General features: G+C 39.0%; 2 protein-coding genes and 1 pseudogene across 2 annotated transcripts; 1 reads left to right on the top strand and 2 right to left on the bottom strand.

The window, feature by feature from the left end:
- The first annotated feature begins 7,637 nt into the window (after positions 1 to 7,637).
- Positions 7,638 to 9,143, top strand: LOC103328347 (mitogen-activated protein kinase kinase kinase 20-like). Its single transcript, XM_089050738.1, has one exon. The coding sequence runs from the start codon at positions 8,126 to 8,128 to the stop codon at positions 8,942 to 8,944; it is 819 nt and encodes a 272-aa protein (XP_088906864.1). The 5' UTR covers positions 7,638 to 8,125; the 3' UTR covers positions 8,945 to 9,143.
- A 327-nt stretch (positions 9,144 to 9,470) lies between these two features.
- Positions 9,471 to 10,737, bottom strand: LOC103328348 (senescence-specific cysteine protease SAG39-like; annotated as a pseudogene).
- A 1,601-nt stretch (positions 10,738 to 12,338) lies between these two features.
- Positions 12,339 to 13,373, bottom strand: LOC148917785 (mitogen-activated protein kinase kinase kinase 20-like). Its single transcript, XM_089051193.1, has one exon. The coding sequence runs from the start codon at positions 13,371 to 13,373 to the stop codon at positions 12,339 to 12,341; it is 1,035 nt and encodes a 344-aa protein (XP_088907319.1).
- Between the last annotated feature and the right edge of the window lie 1,557 nt (positions 13,374 to 14,930).

The raw sequence follows: 14,930 nt of genomic DNA, 5'->3' as shown, positions 1-14,930 counted from the left end.
TAGGAAGAAAATATGATTGTTTGTTTAAAGAGACCTTGTGTTTGAAAGAAGAGAGCCTCAAACTTGAGGTTAATAACCAAGATCTTCAACATGAAATTCTCATCCTAAAAGAAACCAAAAAGGAGTTAAGTGACAAATTTGAGTCTCTAGAAAAAGAAAGTGATGCTCTTGTGTCAATTAGGAGTAACCTTGAGAATCAAGTTAATGTGCTCAAGGAAAGTAACATTGGTTTCCAGAACTCAAACAAACAGCTCCTAGGTGAATTGAATGAAGCAAATAGGAAGATTATATCTATGACCATTGGTGCTTGAAAAATTGACAAAATGTTGAATATGGGAAAAGTTCATGGGGACAAAGGTGGCCTTGGATTTAATCACTTTGGTTCTAGTTCGTCTAGCTTTACCACTAATTTTGTCAAATCAGAAACTCCAATCACTGTACCTCTGATGTTCAGCAGGTTGTCAAGAAACCTAAGTTTGTTCCAACTTGTCACAGGTGTGGGTTGACTGGTCATATTCGACCAGTCTATCATATGTTCAGCAAAGATAAAACCAGAAAATTGTCTTCAAAATCTAAAAGGAATCCCAGATCTTTGCAAGATCAAGTTGATCATTTGATGAATGAAGTTACTAAGATAGCCAAACTTGTCTCCCTCAAAATGAGTTCTCCCATTGTGCCTAAGTCTTCTTGGATTGCAAGAGGTCATACCAAATCTCTTGTTGTGCTAAATGCCTTTGCTGCTTCAAACACCAACTCTTGGTATTTTGATAGTGGTTGTTCCAAACATATGTCTGGGGATAAAAATGTTTTCTCATCCCTCACCCCCTTTGATGGAGGCACTGTGACTTTTGGTGGAGGTCATAGGTCTCAAGTTGTTGGAAAAGGTACTGTTTGTATCCCTGGTCTGCCCAAGCTTAAGAATGTTAGATTTGTTGAGGGTCTCACATCCAATCTTATTAGTGTGAGTCAGCTGTGTGACGATGGAATAGTAGAGGTTAGATTCTCCAAGCATGGCTGCAAAATCATTGGAAAAGGTGACAATGAGATTGTTAGCGTGGCAAGGTCTAGGGACAATTGCTACTGTATTGATGGTGTCAATGATGCAAAAGAAGTAGTTTGCAACAAGGTTGTAAATGAAACAAGTGTTTTGTGGCATCAAAGGCTTGGACATGTGAATTTTAGAGACTTGCATAAATTGTCCAAGAGAGAGTTAGTAAGTGGTCTACCAAAGCTTGAAAAATCTGACCTGCATGTTTGTGAAGGATGTCAATTAGGCAAACAAGTTAGAGTGTCACACAAAAAGGTTAAACACATTCAAACTAATGTTAGTCTAGAACTTGTTCACATGGATCTTGTTGGTCCTATCCAAACGATGTCCCTTGGTGGAAAGAAATATATTCTTGTCATGGTTGATGATTTCTCTAGGTTCACCTGGGTCTCATTCTTACGTGAGAAATCTGAAACCTTCCAAAGGTTTAAGTCTGTTTGTCACCTTTTGCAAAAAGAGAAGATGACTAGTCATCTACCTCTTGTTAGAATTAGAACAGATCATGGCACTGAATTTGAGAATTCTCAGTTTCTGAAATTTTGTGAAGAAATGGGAATTAAACATGAGTTCTCTGCACCTATTACACCTCAGCAAAATGGCGTTGTGGAGAGAAAGAATAGGGTGCTTGTAGAAATGGCAAGGGTGATGCTAAATAGCAAAAATCTTGCTAAACACTTTTGGGCTGAAGCTGTCAATACAGCTTGTTACATCTCAAACAGGGTATTTGTGAGGTCTGGTACCAAACAAACTCCCTATGAGATTTGGAAAGGAAAGAAGCCTAATGTGTCATATTTTAGGGTCTTTGGTAGCACATGCTATATTTTGAGAGATAGGGAGCATCTTGCTAAATTTGATTCTAAGTGTGATAAGGGAATATTTCTAGGGTATTCCACCTCAAGCCGAGCCTATAGAGTGTACAATCAGAGGTCCAAAACCATCATTGAATCCATAAATGTCACTATTGATGATTTTGCTGCATCTACAGAGATGGCATTGGATGAGGATGATCTTTTACCTCCTCCTCCTCCTGAGCAAGAATCTCCAGTGTCTGGATCTTGTGGTTGACCTATCAACTTTTGGAAATTCTGTCCCGGTGACTCACAACTTTTTCAACTTCTAGTTCCATCCCATCCGTCCAGTGCCAGCTCTCATATCTCTTAGTCCTCTCACTCAAACTGAGAGTGTCATTATTGGCCCTCTTAATCAGGGAGTGAGAACTAGGAAGCAACTTGCTCAAGAAATTAGCCATGTGTGTTATGTCTCCAAGGAAGAGCCTAGAAATGTGAAAGAAGCCCTACACCATGGTGAATGGTTTCTTGCAATGCAGGAAGAATTAAATCAATTTGTGAGAAATGATGTTTGGTACCTTGTTCCTAGACCAGTCAACACTAATGTCATAGGCACTAAGTGGATTTTCAAAAATAAAACCGATGAGCAAGGTAATGTGGTAAGAAACAAGGCTAGATTGGTTGCTCAAGGATACACTCAAATGGAAGGCATTGACTTTGATGAAACTTTTGCCCTGTTGCAAGATTAGAATCAGTTAGATTGCTTCTTGCCATTGCTTGTCATTTGAAATTCAAACTTTATCAAATGGATGTCAAAACTGCCTTCTTGAATGGTGTCCTAAATGAAGAGGTCTATGTTGAGCAACCAAAGGGTTTTGAAGATCCACATCATCCAAATGATGTGTTTCGGTTAAAAAAGGCTCTCTATGGTTTGAAACAAGCTCCTAGAGCATGGTATGAGAGGTTATCCTCTCATCTTCTAGGAAATGGGTATGTTAGAGGGTCTGTTGATAAAACTTTGTTTGTGAAACGGTTTAAGAAGGATGTCTTGATTGCTCAAGTGTATGTTGATGATATTGTGGTTGGTTCTACCTCTGATTTGCATGTTCAAGATTTTATTCATGTCATGACTAGTGAATTTGAAATGAGTCTTGTAGGTGAGCTTAACTATTTCTTAGGTCTTCAAATTAAACAAAGCCATGATGGGATCTTTGTATCTCAATCTAAATATGCAAAAAATCTTGTGACCAAATTTGGTTTGGAGGGGGCAAAATCTGCAAGAACTCCAATGAGCACTAGTGCTAAGATTCATAGAGACTTGCATGGCAAAAGTGTGGATCAAACTCTCTATAGAAGCATGATAGGGAGTCTTCTCTACTTGACTGCTAGTAGACCTGACATTTCTTTTAGTGTTGGTGTGTGTGCTCGGTTTCAAAGTGATCCAAAAGAGTCTCACTTGTTTGCTGTTAAGAGAATCATTAAATATGTGAGTGGGACTATTGAGTTTGGATTATGGTATACCTATGACACTTGTGTCAATCTTGTTGGGTATAGTGATGCCGATTGGGCAGGTTGTAGTGATGATAGGAAAAGCACTTCCGGGGGGGTCTTCTATGTAGGCAACAATCTTGTTGCTTGGCATAGCAAAAAACAGAATTCTGTCTCCTTATCCACTCTGAAGCAGAGTATGTTGCAGCTAGGAGTTGTTGTACTCAACTCCTTTGGATGAGACAAATGTTGGAAGACTATGGTCTTGCTCAATCATCCTTTCTAATCTATTGTGACAACATGAGTGCCATAGATATTTCAAAAAATCCTGTTCAATACTCTAGGACTAAGCATATAGACATTAGGCACCATTTTATTAGAGATCTTGTGGAAGACAACATTTTATCTTTGAAATTTGTTCCCTCTGAAAAACAGCTAGCAGATATACTCACCAAGGCCTTGGATTTTCATAAACATGTTACACTTCGGCAATCCATTGGTCTTTGCTCAATTGATTGATTAGCTGGTCTGTTCTTTGTCTTCAAAGCACATTTCAACACTGTTGACTAGTCATCTTGCTTGTAGTTGACTAGTCAAGTCCAAAATTTTTGTGTTTTGTTTTGTTGTTGATATGTCACTGTACATATCTCTCATTTCTGATGGTGTGAATGATTGAATGTTTTTGTGCTTTGTCTGACTTGTGCATAATCCCTTTTCTTGTTTAAGATGCTATTAGATGAGACTTAAATCGTGCTATCTTGTCCTCTTGGTGAACCACGTATCTTAGCTTCTTTTTGGACTGCTCTTGTTATTATCTCTTAGCTGGTCTCACTCTCTTAGCCAATCTATTTAAAATTTAAAAAAAAAAAAAAAAAAAAAAAAAAAGAAGAAGAAGTGTGACCAATGTAGTCACGGCTCTAGGACGGTATAAGGTGTTTTGATTGAAGAATCTAGAGCAAAGAGCCGTAAAATTGGGCCATTCACAGCACTTATGTTCGGGATGTGCAAGTACCTCAAACTAAATTATCAAATATTTTGCCATTAGAGAGTGATGATTTTTTGCTGTGAGCCCATACTATGATCATGTCTTAAGAATGCTCTGTATACTTGTTTCTCCAAGAGAGATAAGATATCATCTCTTGTGTCCCTTGGCTCTAAACCACCTTCTCTCCTAAATATGCCTTGTCTCTGAGCATGAATTGCATCTCTTTGCCTATCTCTCAGAGTTGATTGTCTATGTACACTGCATATGGTTTTAATCTTTTCTTCTTTTTCATTCACTTTCCTTCATGTGTTGAAGACTTGGTCTAGACTATTGTGCTAATGCAACTTTGATCACTTGATATATGTGCTAGTTCATGCTTGTGTTTTTGGAAATCAAAACCTTGTCTTTCACAGGATCGATATTATTTGCCTGTGCCAATTCTGCTGAGCCATTTCTGAGCTTCTGCTGAGCCAGTCGCCTGAGCCAATTCGCTCGAGCCAATGCGGGTTGACTAGTCATCTTGTGCCAATTCGCCTGGGTTGACTAGTTATCTTGTGCCAATTCTGCCGGGTTGACTAGTCATCTTGCTTGTGGTTGACTAGTCATCCGCTTCGTCTCTTAACCGATGCGTTTTTTCTTTTTTTTTTTTAGGTCGGTCGTTTGCATTTTTTTAGGCATTTCTTTTCCTCTTCTCTCTCTCTCTGTTCTCGACAGTTTCGTCTTCTTCTCCATTTCTCTTCGAAACTCATTCCCGCTGCTAGCCATGTCTTCCTCAAAGCCTATTCTCACTTCTAACCGTCGTTCCAAATCCAAATCCACTGAAAGTGTGGATTTCTTTCCCTCAATTCCTAGGGCTCCTAGAACCCGTCCCTCTTCCTCTGTTCCTGACGGAGATTCCTCTCCATTTGTGTCTTCTGAGGCTGCCTCCTTCTTTGAAGAAGTTGTCTCCAAAAGGAAATTTGTTCCTGAGAGGTCTTACCAGTTTGATGCTATTCCTTTGGCTTCTCAGGAGTTTGCAAATCAAATTTTGGAGCACTACCACCTTCATGCCCTAAACTCTCTCTCTGGTAAGTTTAATGCCTCTGTAATTCAAGAATTTTACTCTAACTTTCCTGCTGATCCTAAGGAGTCAAAATTTCAGATAATTGTTAGGTCAGTCCCCATTACTCTGAGACCTTCTGTTATCAATCGGGTCTTAGGTTTTCGATCGTGCCCTGGTTTTGATTTTTCGAAATTTGCTCTTGCTTCTGCTGATTATTCCATTGATCTTTTTAAATCTATGGCATACACTGATCAATCCATGCCTTTGACTTCTAAAGGTCTGCCTATCAAGTCTTACCTGTCACCATTTTATAAATTTTTGTGGGACTTTATCCGTCATAATGTTCTCCCCACTGGGAACAATTCTAATCCCACTCTTGCTGCCTGTCAACTCATGATTTCCATGGTGAATCATGATAAAATTCCCCTTGGTGATATCCTTTATAATGCCATTCTTGGAAAGACCATTGGTCATGGTACCAAGCACAAGGGGACTCTTGTCTTCCCTTGTCTGATTCAGCGCCTTTGTGAGAAAAATGGGGTGGTATTTCATGATTCGGATCGTGGCATCCTCCCATTGCTCCTTATGGCAAGGCCTCTGCTGCCCTTAGCCAGTAAAGTTTCTAGAACGTTTCTCTCTTCTCAGTGTCGTCTTCCTCTGAGAATGCCTCTCTCGAGATCACCGCTGCCAAGGAGGAGTATATTCAGATCTTTTGAGCCGCACTCCATCCACTTCGACTCCTGCTGCTGCTGCTCTGATGATACTCACCGATCCGCCATCTGTTGAGGACTCGGATGACTCTGTGGATTCTGGTGGCTCTTTGGTGTTTTAGCTTGGGGTTGCTCTTGGCTGTGTCCTTGTTAGAAAGATTAATTCTGATAGGCTGTGCATTTTGCTAGGGGGGATTGTTTTTGTTAACACATTGTGGGTAGTCTGTGCATTGTGATAGGGGGAGTTGTTCTGTCCTGTTTTGAACAACTAGTATTTGACTAGTCATGAATCTATGTTCTGTATTGTTTTTAACCAACTGTTGTTTGACTAATCATCCATATATGAATTTGTGCTATTACCCTTGTTCCTATATGCCTATCACTTTGTGGTTAATCCCTTTTATATTCTGTTTCTCTCTCTCTGCCTTTTTGCACTTTCCTTATCAACAAGGGGGAGAACACTCTCAACCCCACATTGCATATTGTTTTAAAATTTCTGTGATAATATGCTTGTTTTTGTGCCGGGAAGATTGGTTGTTCTTGCAGGAACTTTCACTTCATCATCTCATTAGTCTCGGTTTTGGGTTGAGTGTTCTTAGAGAGTGTGTTGTCAAGGAAAGCCAAAAAGGGGGAGATTGTTAATGTATGGTTTTTACTATTTTCTTTTGGTTTCCCTTGACAACTTTGTAATAGGATGTGTAATGTAATTTATCAAGCTCAAGTCTAGATTAGGGAAAACCTTTATTGGTGCTCTTCTCTAATCTTTGTTCTATGGAAGCTCATGCAAGTTAACAAAGGTATTGTGCATTGCATATCATTACATTAAACAGTCTTCATAAAATGATGACTAGTCATCCGTTTCTCATATGACTAGTCATCCTTGCTTCCAGCTGGATAACAAACTGTTTTGTCATATTCCTCTTTCTCTCTCTATGCTGCCATCTGTGGTTTTCTGACCTAACGAATTTTTGTAAAGGTCACGTTTTTGGTCATTTGGCATCACTTTTGTGTGGAATTTTTGGAAAGATTGTTTTTGCTTTCTTTCTCTTCTTCCTCAAGAGAGAACCATATACTTTTCATCTATGAGTTTTTCCAATTGATTTCTTTTTGAAAAACTGCTTTTGAAAACCCGAATCTGCATCTAGCTATTCAAATCATCTCTCATTTATATCTAGGTCAGATTCAAGACTGATTTCTTCAAGAGTATGGTTTCTTGAAGAAATTGGTCATTCTCCTTTGAATCCAAATATTGTTCTTGGTTCGTGTTGGAACTTGCAAGCTTGTGCCATGGGATGAACGAGCTGGAGAAGGAGCTGCCATTGCCATGAAGAACTGAGCTTCAAGTTTTGCTAAGTTGGAGAAGGAGATTGCACAAAGGAGGTATTGCTCATATTCCTAAATTGACCTAGGTGAATCTTGAGCTTGGTTGTATTTCCTTTGTAAGAATCTTTTTCTACTTAGTGGATTGCCTGGTCGGTTGATGACTCCCAGTTTTTCCCAATGGTGGGTTTCTGGGTGAACAAAATCTGTTTTGCATATCTGTAATTTTTCTGGGTTTGTGTTCTTGATGGTTGACTAGTCATCTTTATCTGCTGTTTGATGTTTGCATGATTTTGATGATTTCACACACTTTCACATAGTTGTTGCTAGCACAGGGGATGCCTAGATTGATGGGTCCTTCTGAGTGCGTAGGTTGTCACTAGTAATCTTCTAGGCTGCAGGTACATTGTGGCATGATCTGTATGTTCTCTTGATTGTGATTGTTCATGACTAGCAGTTGACTAGTCATACGTGTATTTGGTCAAGGTTTAAAGTGTGTGAAGATTGCTGAGTTGTTTTGTTTTGGTTGTGTAATTAAATCTACCATTTGTCACCTAAGTACCAATTTCAAAAAGAAAGGCAGAAATAAAAGTAGAAGTAAACATAAAGAAGCAGAGGAATTGCAGGCGTAATCATGGAGTGAACTGGGTAAGAGGAAAGCTGATCGGAAGAGGAAGATATGGGTCTGTTCATCTTGCCACTTCCACGAAACCCATAACACGGTTTTGTCGTAGGCCTGAAATTATGGTGGTGAAATCGTCTAATGGGGTGCCGTGTTTAAGGTCTGTCCAGCATGAGGCAGAGGTGCTCATCAAACTTAAGGGCTGCCCTTCTGTTATTGAGTGCTATGGTGGACAATTCACCGCCGATAAGAATGGTGAGAAGGTCTACAATTTGTTCTTGGAATATACCTCTGGCGGAAGCCTTGATCATCTGATCAAGAAATCCGACGGTTGTGGATTGCCGGAATCTGAGGTTAGGTGGTATACCAAGTCAATTCTTGAAGGGGTTAAGCACATTCACCAGTGTGATTATGTTCACTGCGATTTGACCCCAGAGAACATTCTGCTTGTGCCTACCACCACAAGTTGTGGAAGTACTAGTTTGGTGGCAAAGATAGCCGATTTCGGATTGGCTAAGAGAACAAAAGAAAATGTCGGTGGATCTGGATGTAGAGGCTCTCCAATGTATCTGTCCCCAGAAGCTTTGCTTGACAAGTTGCAGGATCAGCCCTCTGCAATTTGGTCTGTTGGTTGCATTGTGCTTGAGATGCTCACCGGGAAGCCCCCATGGGATACGAGTTATTGTTGGAAGCCTAGGGATTTCCTGAACAAGCTGGTTGTTGACTCTCCCAAGATTCCAGCTAAAATCTCAAAGGAGGGGAGGGATTTTCTAAAGATCTGCCTGGCCTTCAATCCCTGTAAAAGGTTAACTGCAGAAGAGCTCTTATCTCATCCGTTCGTTGCTCAGTCAATACCACCAGAAGAATATAATGGAGCTTCACAATCTGATACTGCAAGTGTAACTTTGAGTTCAAGCAGTGAAGAAGTGACTCTGCTTTGATGTTATAAAGTGATCAGTTCAAGTTTGTAAGGGTAGAGACTCTACAAAATTTCTGTGTAATGATCCTAATTTCTGTCCTTTTAATTGAAATAGAATTAATTACTGAGATATGATTCAAAAGTAGAAAAATGATTAGCATTTGTAGCAGAGGGGATTTATTCAAGAAATAATTTTTTGGATTTGTTTGAATGGTTTCTAAGATCTCTCTCTCTCTCTCTCTCTCTCTGACAAACAGTCAAATCTGATGGAAACTAAGAATTGCACTAGTCTCCTGTTCAAATTTCATTGTCCTGCTTCATATAGTCAATGATCAGTAAACCACCAGAAGACAAGGACACTGCAGCAATCTGGCAAACCAGAGAATCCCAGTAGAAGTAGCACAACAGAAAAACAGCTTCTGGTTCCTCTGAGCCAAGCTAAATAGAAAACTCACTATTATCTTCTATTGGAAAGTCACCTTTTCCATTATAATCAGTGCCTTGAGCCAATTATTCTCCCAAAAATATCCTCTCTCCAGCCTCTCATACACCCCTAACTAACAAAATGTGACTTTCAGCGATACGATCTCTATTAATTACACTTACAAGTTCAAAGATATCATTGGATATATATATCTATAAAGTATATATTGTAGGAATTTGTTTAAGGTGATGCTAAAACTATGCAGTGGGGTAAGAGGCAGACATCGCTATGCCACAAAGTCCTTCAGCTGCATCAAAATCTCTTTGCATTCTTATGTACCCCTCTTCACCCCATTCTGTCCCCCATGAGTTCTTTACTAACCAATACTTGGTCCCATCATCACTCTCGCCGTAACCAACTGCAGTAACACCATGGTCTAGGCTCGTTCCACAAGTTCCCGTAGACACCACTTGAATAGAATTGGAAATCAGAACCACTAGCATCAATGGCAACAGAAACTGGTTGCTGAGAAACAGTGGTAAGAAGAGCCTTTTCACTCTTTGCAGGAACATCTTCATACCCAGTTATCCTGGCTGCAATGGTGGCTTCTTCCTTGGTGTTGCATGTACCATCAACACCGTTGTAGGGGTAAATAACTTCGGTTATAATCCCATGATTTTGTTGGATGAACTGAAATGCATCGTCCATCTAGCCACCTTCACAACCTTGGTCTTCTCCACTTGTATCACAATCTACCAACTCTTGCTCGGACAAAGAGATCAATTTACCAGTGGTAAGCGGAGTAATTCCTTCCGTGGCTGCCACTGCGGAAAAAGCCCAACAACATCCTGTATTTTGATTGCAATTAACAGTAGTTAGAATAACATAAACAATTTAATAAGCTCCAAAAGAAGACTATCCAGTGTTTCTTTAAATTAATAAACTTAGCTAGACGCTTAATTACCACATTGGCCTTGGTCCTTGATAGGAGTTACAGCTCCTTTCTTTCTCCAGTCCATTGAAGCCGGGACTGCTGCTGTAACATTTTCGTATTTGAGAGAAGTATTCTTTGTGGAACATTCATGCCCCTTGAATCCATTTCTTAAGGCTTTGAATTCTTCATTTGTAAGGTCTGCAATTGATGCTCAATTTGTAAGATTTCTTCGCATCCTTATTGGAAGATTCGATAAATGGTACGTTTTCTTTAAATATATTGAATCACTTCTCGTTATATACGCGGCCATAACGAGCAAGTCATTGCTCATATCTCCCACCCATTGATGCATCTTGGAGACTGCAAAAAGTGGCTTCACAAGACCAAGCACCCGTCAAGAGGATCAAGCCGAAACATATAGATATAATTTGCACAGCTGGTTGTTAATCAATTCCATTGAAGCTAGTGCTAGTGGCAAAGCAGCTAGGATTTGATAAGGTAAATGAATCAATGAGCAGGTGTACTGAAATACTAGACTGCTCTGCAGTACTTTAATTATATAGAGAACATAATGGCCTTTCTTTACATCTTTGTGTCGTGCCGTACAAATTAATCTGCTATTATGATGTTGACTTGCAAGATTTATAGCTCTTTTGATGCCACGGTAAGTTACTTGCTAAACGCCTAAACTATGAGGACTCTAATACCTAGCTATTCAGTGCTATTCTCACAATTTTTGTCCCCACTTATTAAAAACAAGAAATAAAGAAAATTGTAAAGTTTAGATACGTGGTGCTACACCTAGCTAGCATGTTTGTTGCACTTCTCAAATTTTGATGTTGGTGTGTTTCTCATGTTTGTTTTTAATATGACTAATTTTTTTGCTTTAGTACTTGTTGGCTATATATATGCAGAAGCTGGATCGTAAGCATGTAACTTGCATATTATTTTCATGTGGTTGCAGGGACGAGCGCAGGTAGCCTTCTAGCGGCCATGCTTACTAACCCATATGAAAATAATCGTCCCTTGTATGCTGTTGAAGATATCATTCCTTTTTATCTCGAACACTGCCCTACAATCTTCCCCCAATTCAGGTACAGTTGATTGTTGACAGAGAGACCACATTGTTGTACTACGTACCTTTCGTATGCATATCATATTCCTTGCATCGTGAGTTCGCACATTATTTGAAACTTTTAAGAGGACCCAAACAAAAGCAATCTTGACGATGAGAGAGCTGTTGGACAAGGAATGTTGTATGCATACGAAAGGTACATAGTACGACAATGCGGTCTCCTTGTCAACAAGTAACTGTACCTAGTAACTGTACGACAATGGTTTCTCAGACTCTCTCTCTCTTTCCTTTGTGTTGCTACAGAAGTGAATGTTTAATGTGATAATGTTGACAAACTGAGTAAAATCTTATATGCTTTATTTGTTTTTTGTTTTTTTCAAAACTCCATTGCTAGAAGTTTAATTTGTGCGTATAAGTTTTCAAATTCCACTAGTCTCTCCTGCATCAAATTTCATTGTCCTGCTTCATGTAGTCAATGATCAGTTAACCACCAGAAGAGAAGGACACTGCAGCAATTGGAAAACCAGAGAATCCCAGTAGAAGTAGCACAAAAAAAAAAATCACAAAATTTCTCTGAGCCAAGCTATATACATTCATAACCACATGAAATAGAAGACTCGCTATCACCAGTCAAATCATTATAGATATCCATTTATGTTCTAAAATATCATCAGTCCCCCAACAAATCATATCCTTCATCCAATTATTCTTCCAAAATATCATCTTAAAGGCATAATAGAAATGGAAGTGAAGCTATTTTAAAGGCATAATAGACAGCTTGCCTCAGTTGCTGTAATATTACTATATTGAGACCATTAAAAGTACACAGATATTTCGATAAAAACTTGAATTATATGTTTGTACACTTTTATGGTTACAGATTTGACATGATTGATTTGAATTGATTCATATTACAAACAAAAAAGGAATACAACAACAAACAACCTAGCTGGAATACCGAAATCCGGCAGGGAAGGATGCTTTCATTGTACAATGGCAGAGTTTGCATGGTAATCTGAGCTCGGTTTGAAGCAACATACACCAGATGCGTAGCCCAAAAAAGAGTTAACCAGCTTCACCTTGGTATGACCCTCTTTTGATGATTGTGGCTGCGCTACGAATGGACGAGACAAGAGACTTTCCGCTGTTAATCTTTCCCTGCCGTTTATCGCAAGGCAACTCTTGAGAAAATCCATGGCCACATCTGAGATTCCAGTCGGAATTTTGCAAGTACGTAGATGATCAAACATCAACACGTCAGGGAGATTGTTTGGATTGTAACCAGGCTTCAAATTCCAGGGCGACTTGCCGGTTAGCATCTCAAACACAATACAACCTAGAGACCAAATATCAGAGGACTGATCTTGTTTGTTATTAATAAAAGCCTCTGGGGACAGATACCTAGGCGTGCCTCTCCATCGACTGTAATTCACCTTGGTTTTCTTAGCGAGTCCAAAATCTGCAATCTTGGCTACAAAACTAGTACCACCAGAACTAGTTGTTGTGGTAGGCACAAGCAAAATGTTGTCCGGCTTCAAATCGCAGTGAACATAGTCACACTTGTGAATATGTTGAATCCCTTCAAGAATTGACCTTGTGTATCTTCTAACATCATATTCGGGTAATTTATGACCTTTGGATTTATGTATGAGACCATCTAGGGTTCCTCCGGAAGCAAATTCTAACAACAAGTTGTAGACCATGTCACCCTTGTCTGTGGCCGTGGTCTCTTCACCCAAGCGCTCGATAATGAAAGGGCAACCCTTGATCTCAAGGAGAACGTCTGACTCATGTTTAATGGACTCAGAAGCAGAGACCTTCGCTGATTTCACCGCCATCATTTCTCGCAAATTGAGCATACGGCGGCTATGCTCATCCTTTGTTGGTTTCCTGGGAGTAGCAAGAAAAACATAACCATAGCTTCCTTTTCCAATCAACTTCCCTCTCAACCAGTGCACTCCATGACTGCACATGCTGTGCTTTTCTCCGTCTAATTTGTCTTCTACCTTTCTTTTCATTATTCTTCTTCACTCAGTAGTTCTTTGTTTTCTCCACAAGGAAATAAGCTTGTCTTTCTGACAGAATTAGCGGCTGCTTGATTGTGCTCTGTAATGCTTTATAGTTTACTCTAGGGCATTGGAAGATGCATCGAATGTGTGGTTTAGGGTATAAAGTCGGTCAGGTTTAATTGATGCTTATCAGGTTTTCATTTGGGACGTGAAGACCAAGCTACTAGCTAACCAATAACATAATTTCCAGATTGGTTTATCATTTTTTCTTTCTTATCTTTTTGTTAAATTTTAGAAACTTCATTTACCTATAACTTAGGAAAGAGTAAGGACTTGTCGCTTGGAAAGATCCTAATCTTGACCAAACAAATTTTTACATTTTAATTTGGAGATGGCGTTAATATGGTAATTATCTAAAAAACCATTTTTTTCATATTTCAATATATCTCGCAAGATTTGGATTTCATGTCTTTTCAATGCTAGGATTTATTTTCTTCAAAACCTAGTTTTCTTCTCCATTTTATAGAAAATTTGGCATAAGTCCAATTCTTATGAGAGATGTTGGGTGAAATCCATGTAGAAGTTGTTATTGATTTAAGTCTTTTGACTTTTACCAAAGCCGACAATATCGTGTACTTACTGCTACCAGGGTATAAGGGATGATCTCCATCTCCAATCACATTGGCAAACTCATAAGGATCAAATCCAATATCGCCTAAATCATTATCATCCATCCCTACTTCTTCAGAAACAAAACTGAACCTACTTTGCTCATCTTCTTCCACATTTCTACTAGCATTAGTAGTCCATTCCCAAGGTTCTCCATGCCATGTCCAAATCTTATAGCTTTGGTCAATTCCATTAAAGTATAAGTAGTCCCTTATAATTCCAACTCCAAACAATCAATATTCCCACATTTAACAAAAAATCACACATATGATAAAGTGAAAAGACCAGCAAACAATACTATATTGACAGAGAAGAGAACAAAGTGGAAAAAAATTTAAAAAAAATTCCACCAGAATCAGACGACGGTTTTTACAAAATAATAGTCGCGTAACATAGATTAAGACAACGGCATGTCTATTTACCATCGTCTTTAAGCAACTAACAAGATATTTGTTAAGGTTAGGGTCGACCGCGGTAGTAAATAAAAAGCCGACGTATAATAAAAATTTTGACGACGGTTGGTCCCACCAACCATTGTCGTGGCTTACAAAAAACCAAAGCCTAATTCTTCCATCTCCGTTCTTTTTCAAAGAACCCTTAACAAAATGCAAACATTAAAACATAAAAGAAACCATATATAGCTCCCGTCAAGAACCCATAGCTCTCAAAACATAAAAGAACCCGTATTAAGAAACCAAAGCTGAGAGAATATACAAACTAACAGAATATTTAGAGAGATCTGAGAGAATATATGTACAAACTAATAAGAGAATATTGAGAGAGAGCTGAGAGAATATACGTACATGGATATTGAGAGAGCTGAGAGAAAATATCAAATGCTTGAGAGAGCTCAGAGAATATACCCAATGCTTTGAGAGAGAGCGAAAACTTTAAGAC

This window comes from Prunus mume, linkage group LG4 (assembly GCF_029339155.1).
Source record: "Prunus mume cultivar Tortuosa linkage group LG4, ASM2933915v1, whole genome shotgun sequence".
NCBI lineage: Eukaryota > Viridiplantae > Streptophyta > Magnoliopsida > Rosales > Rosaceae > Prunus > Prunus mume.
The sequence above is the reverse complement of the archived record's forward strand: the minus strand, read 5'-3'. Positions and strand labels throughout refer to the sequence as shown.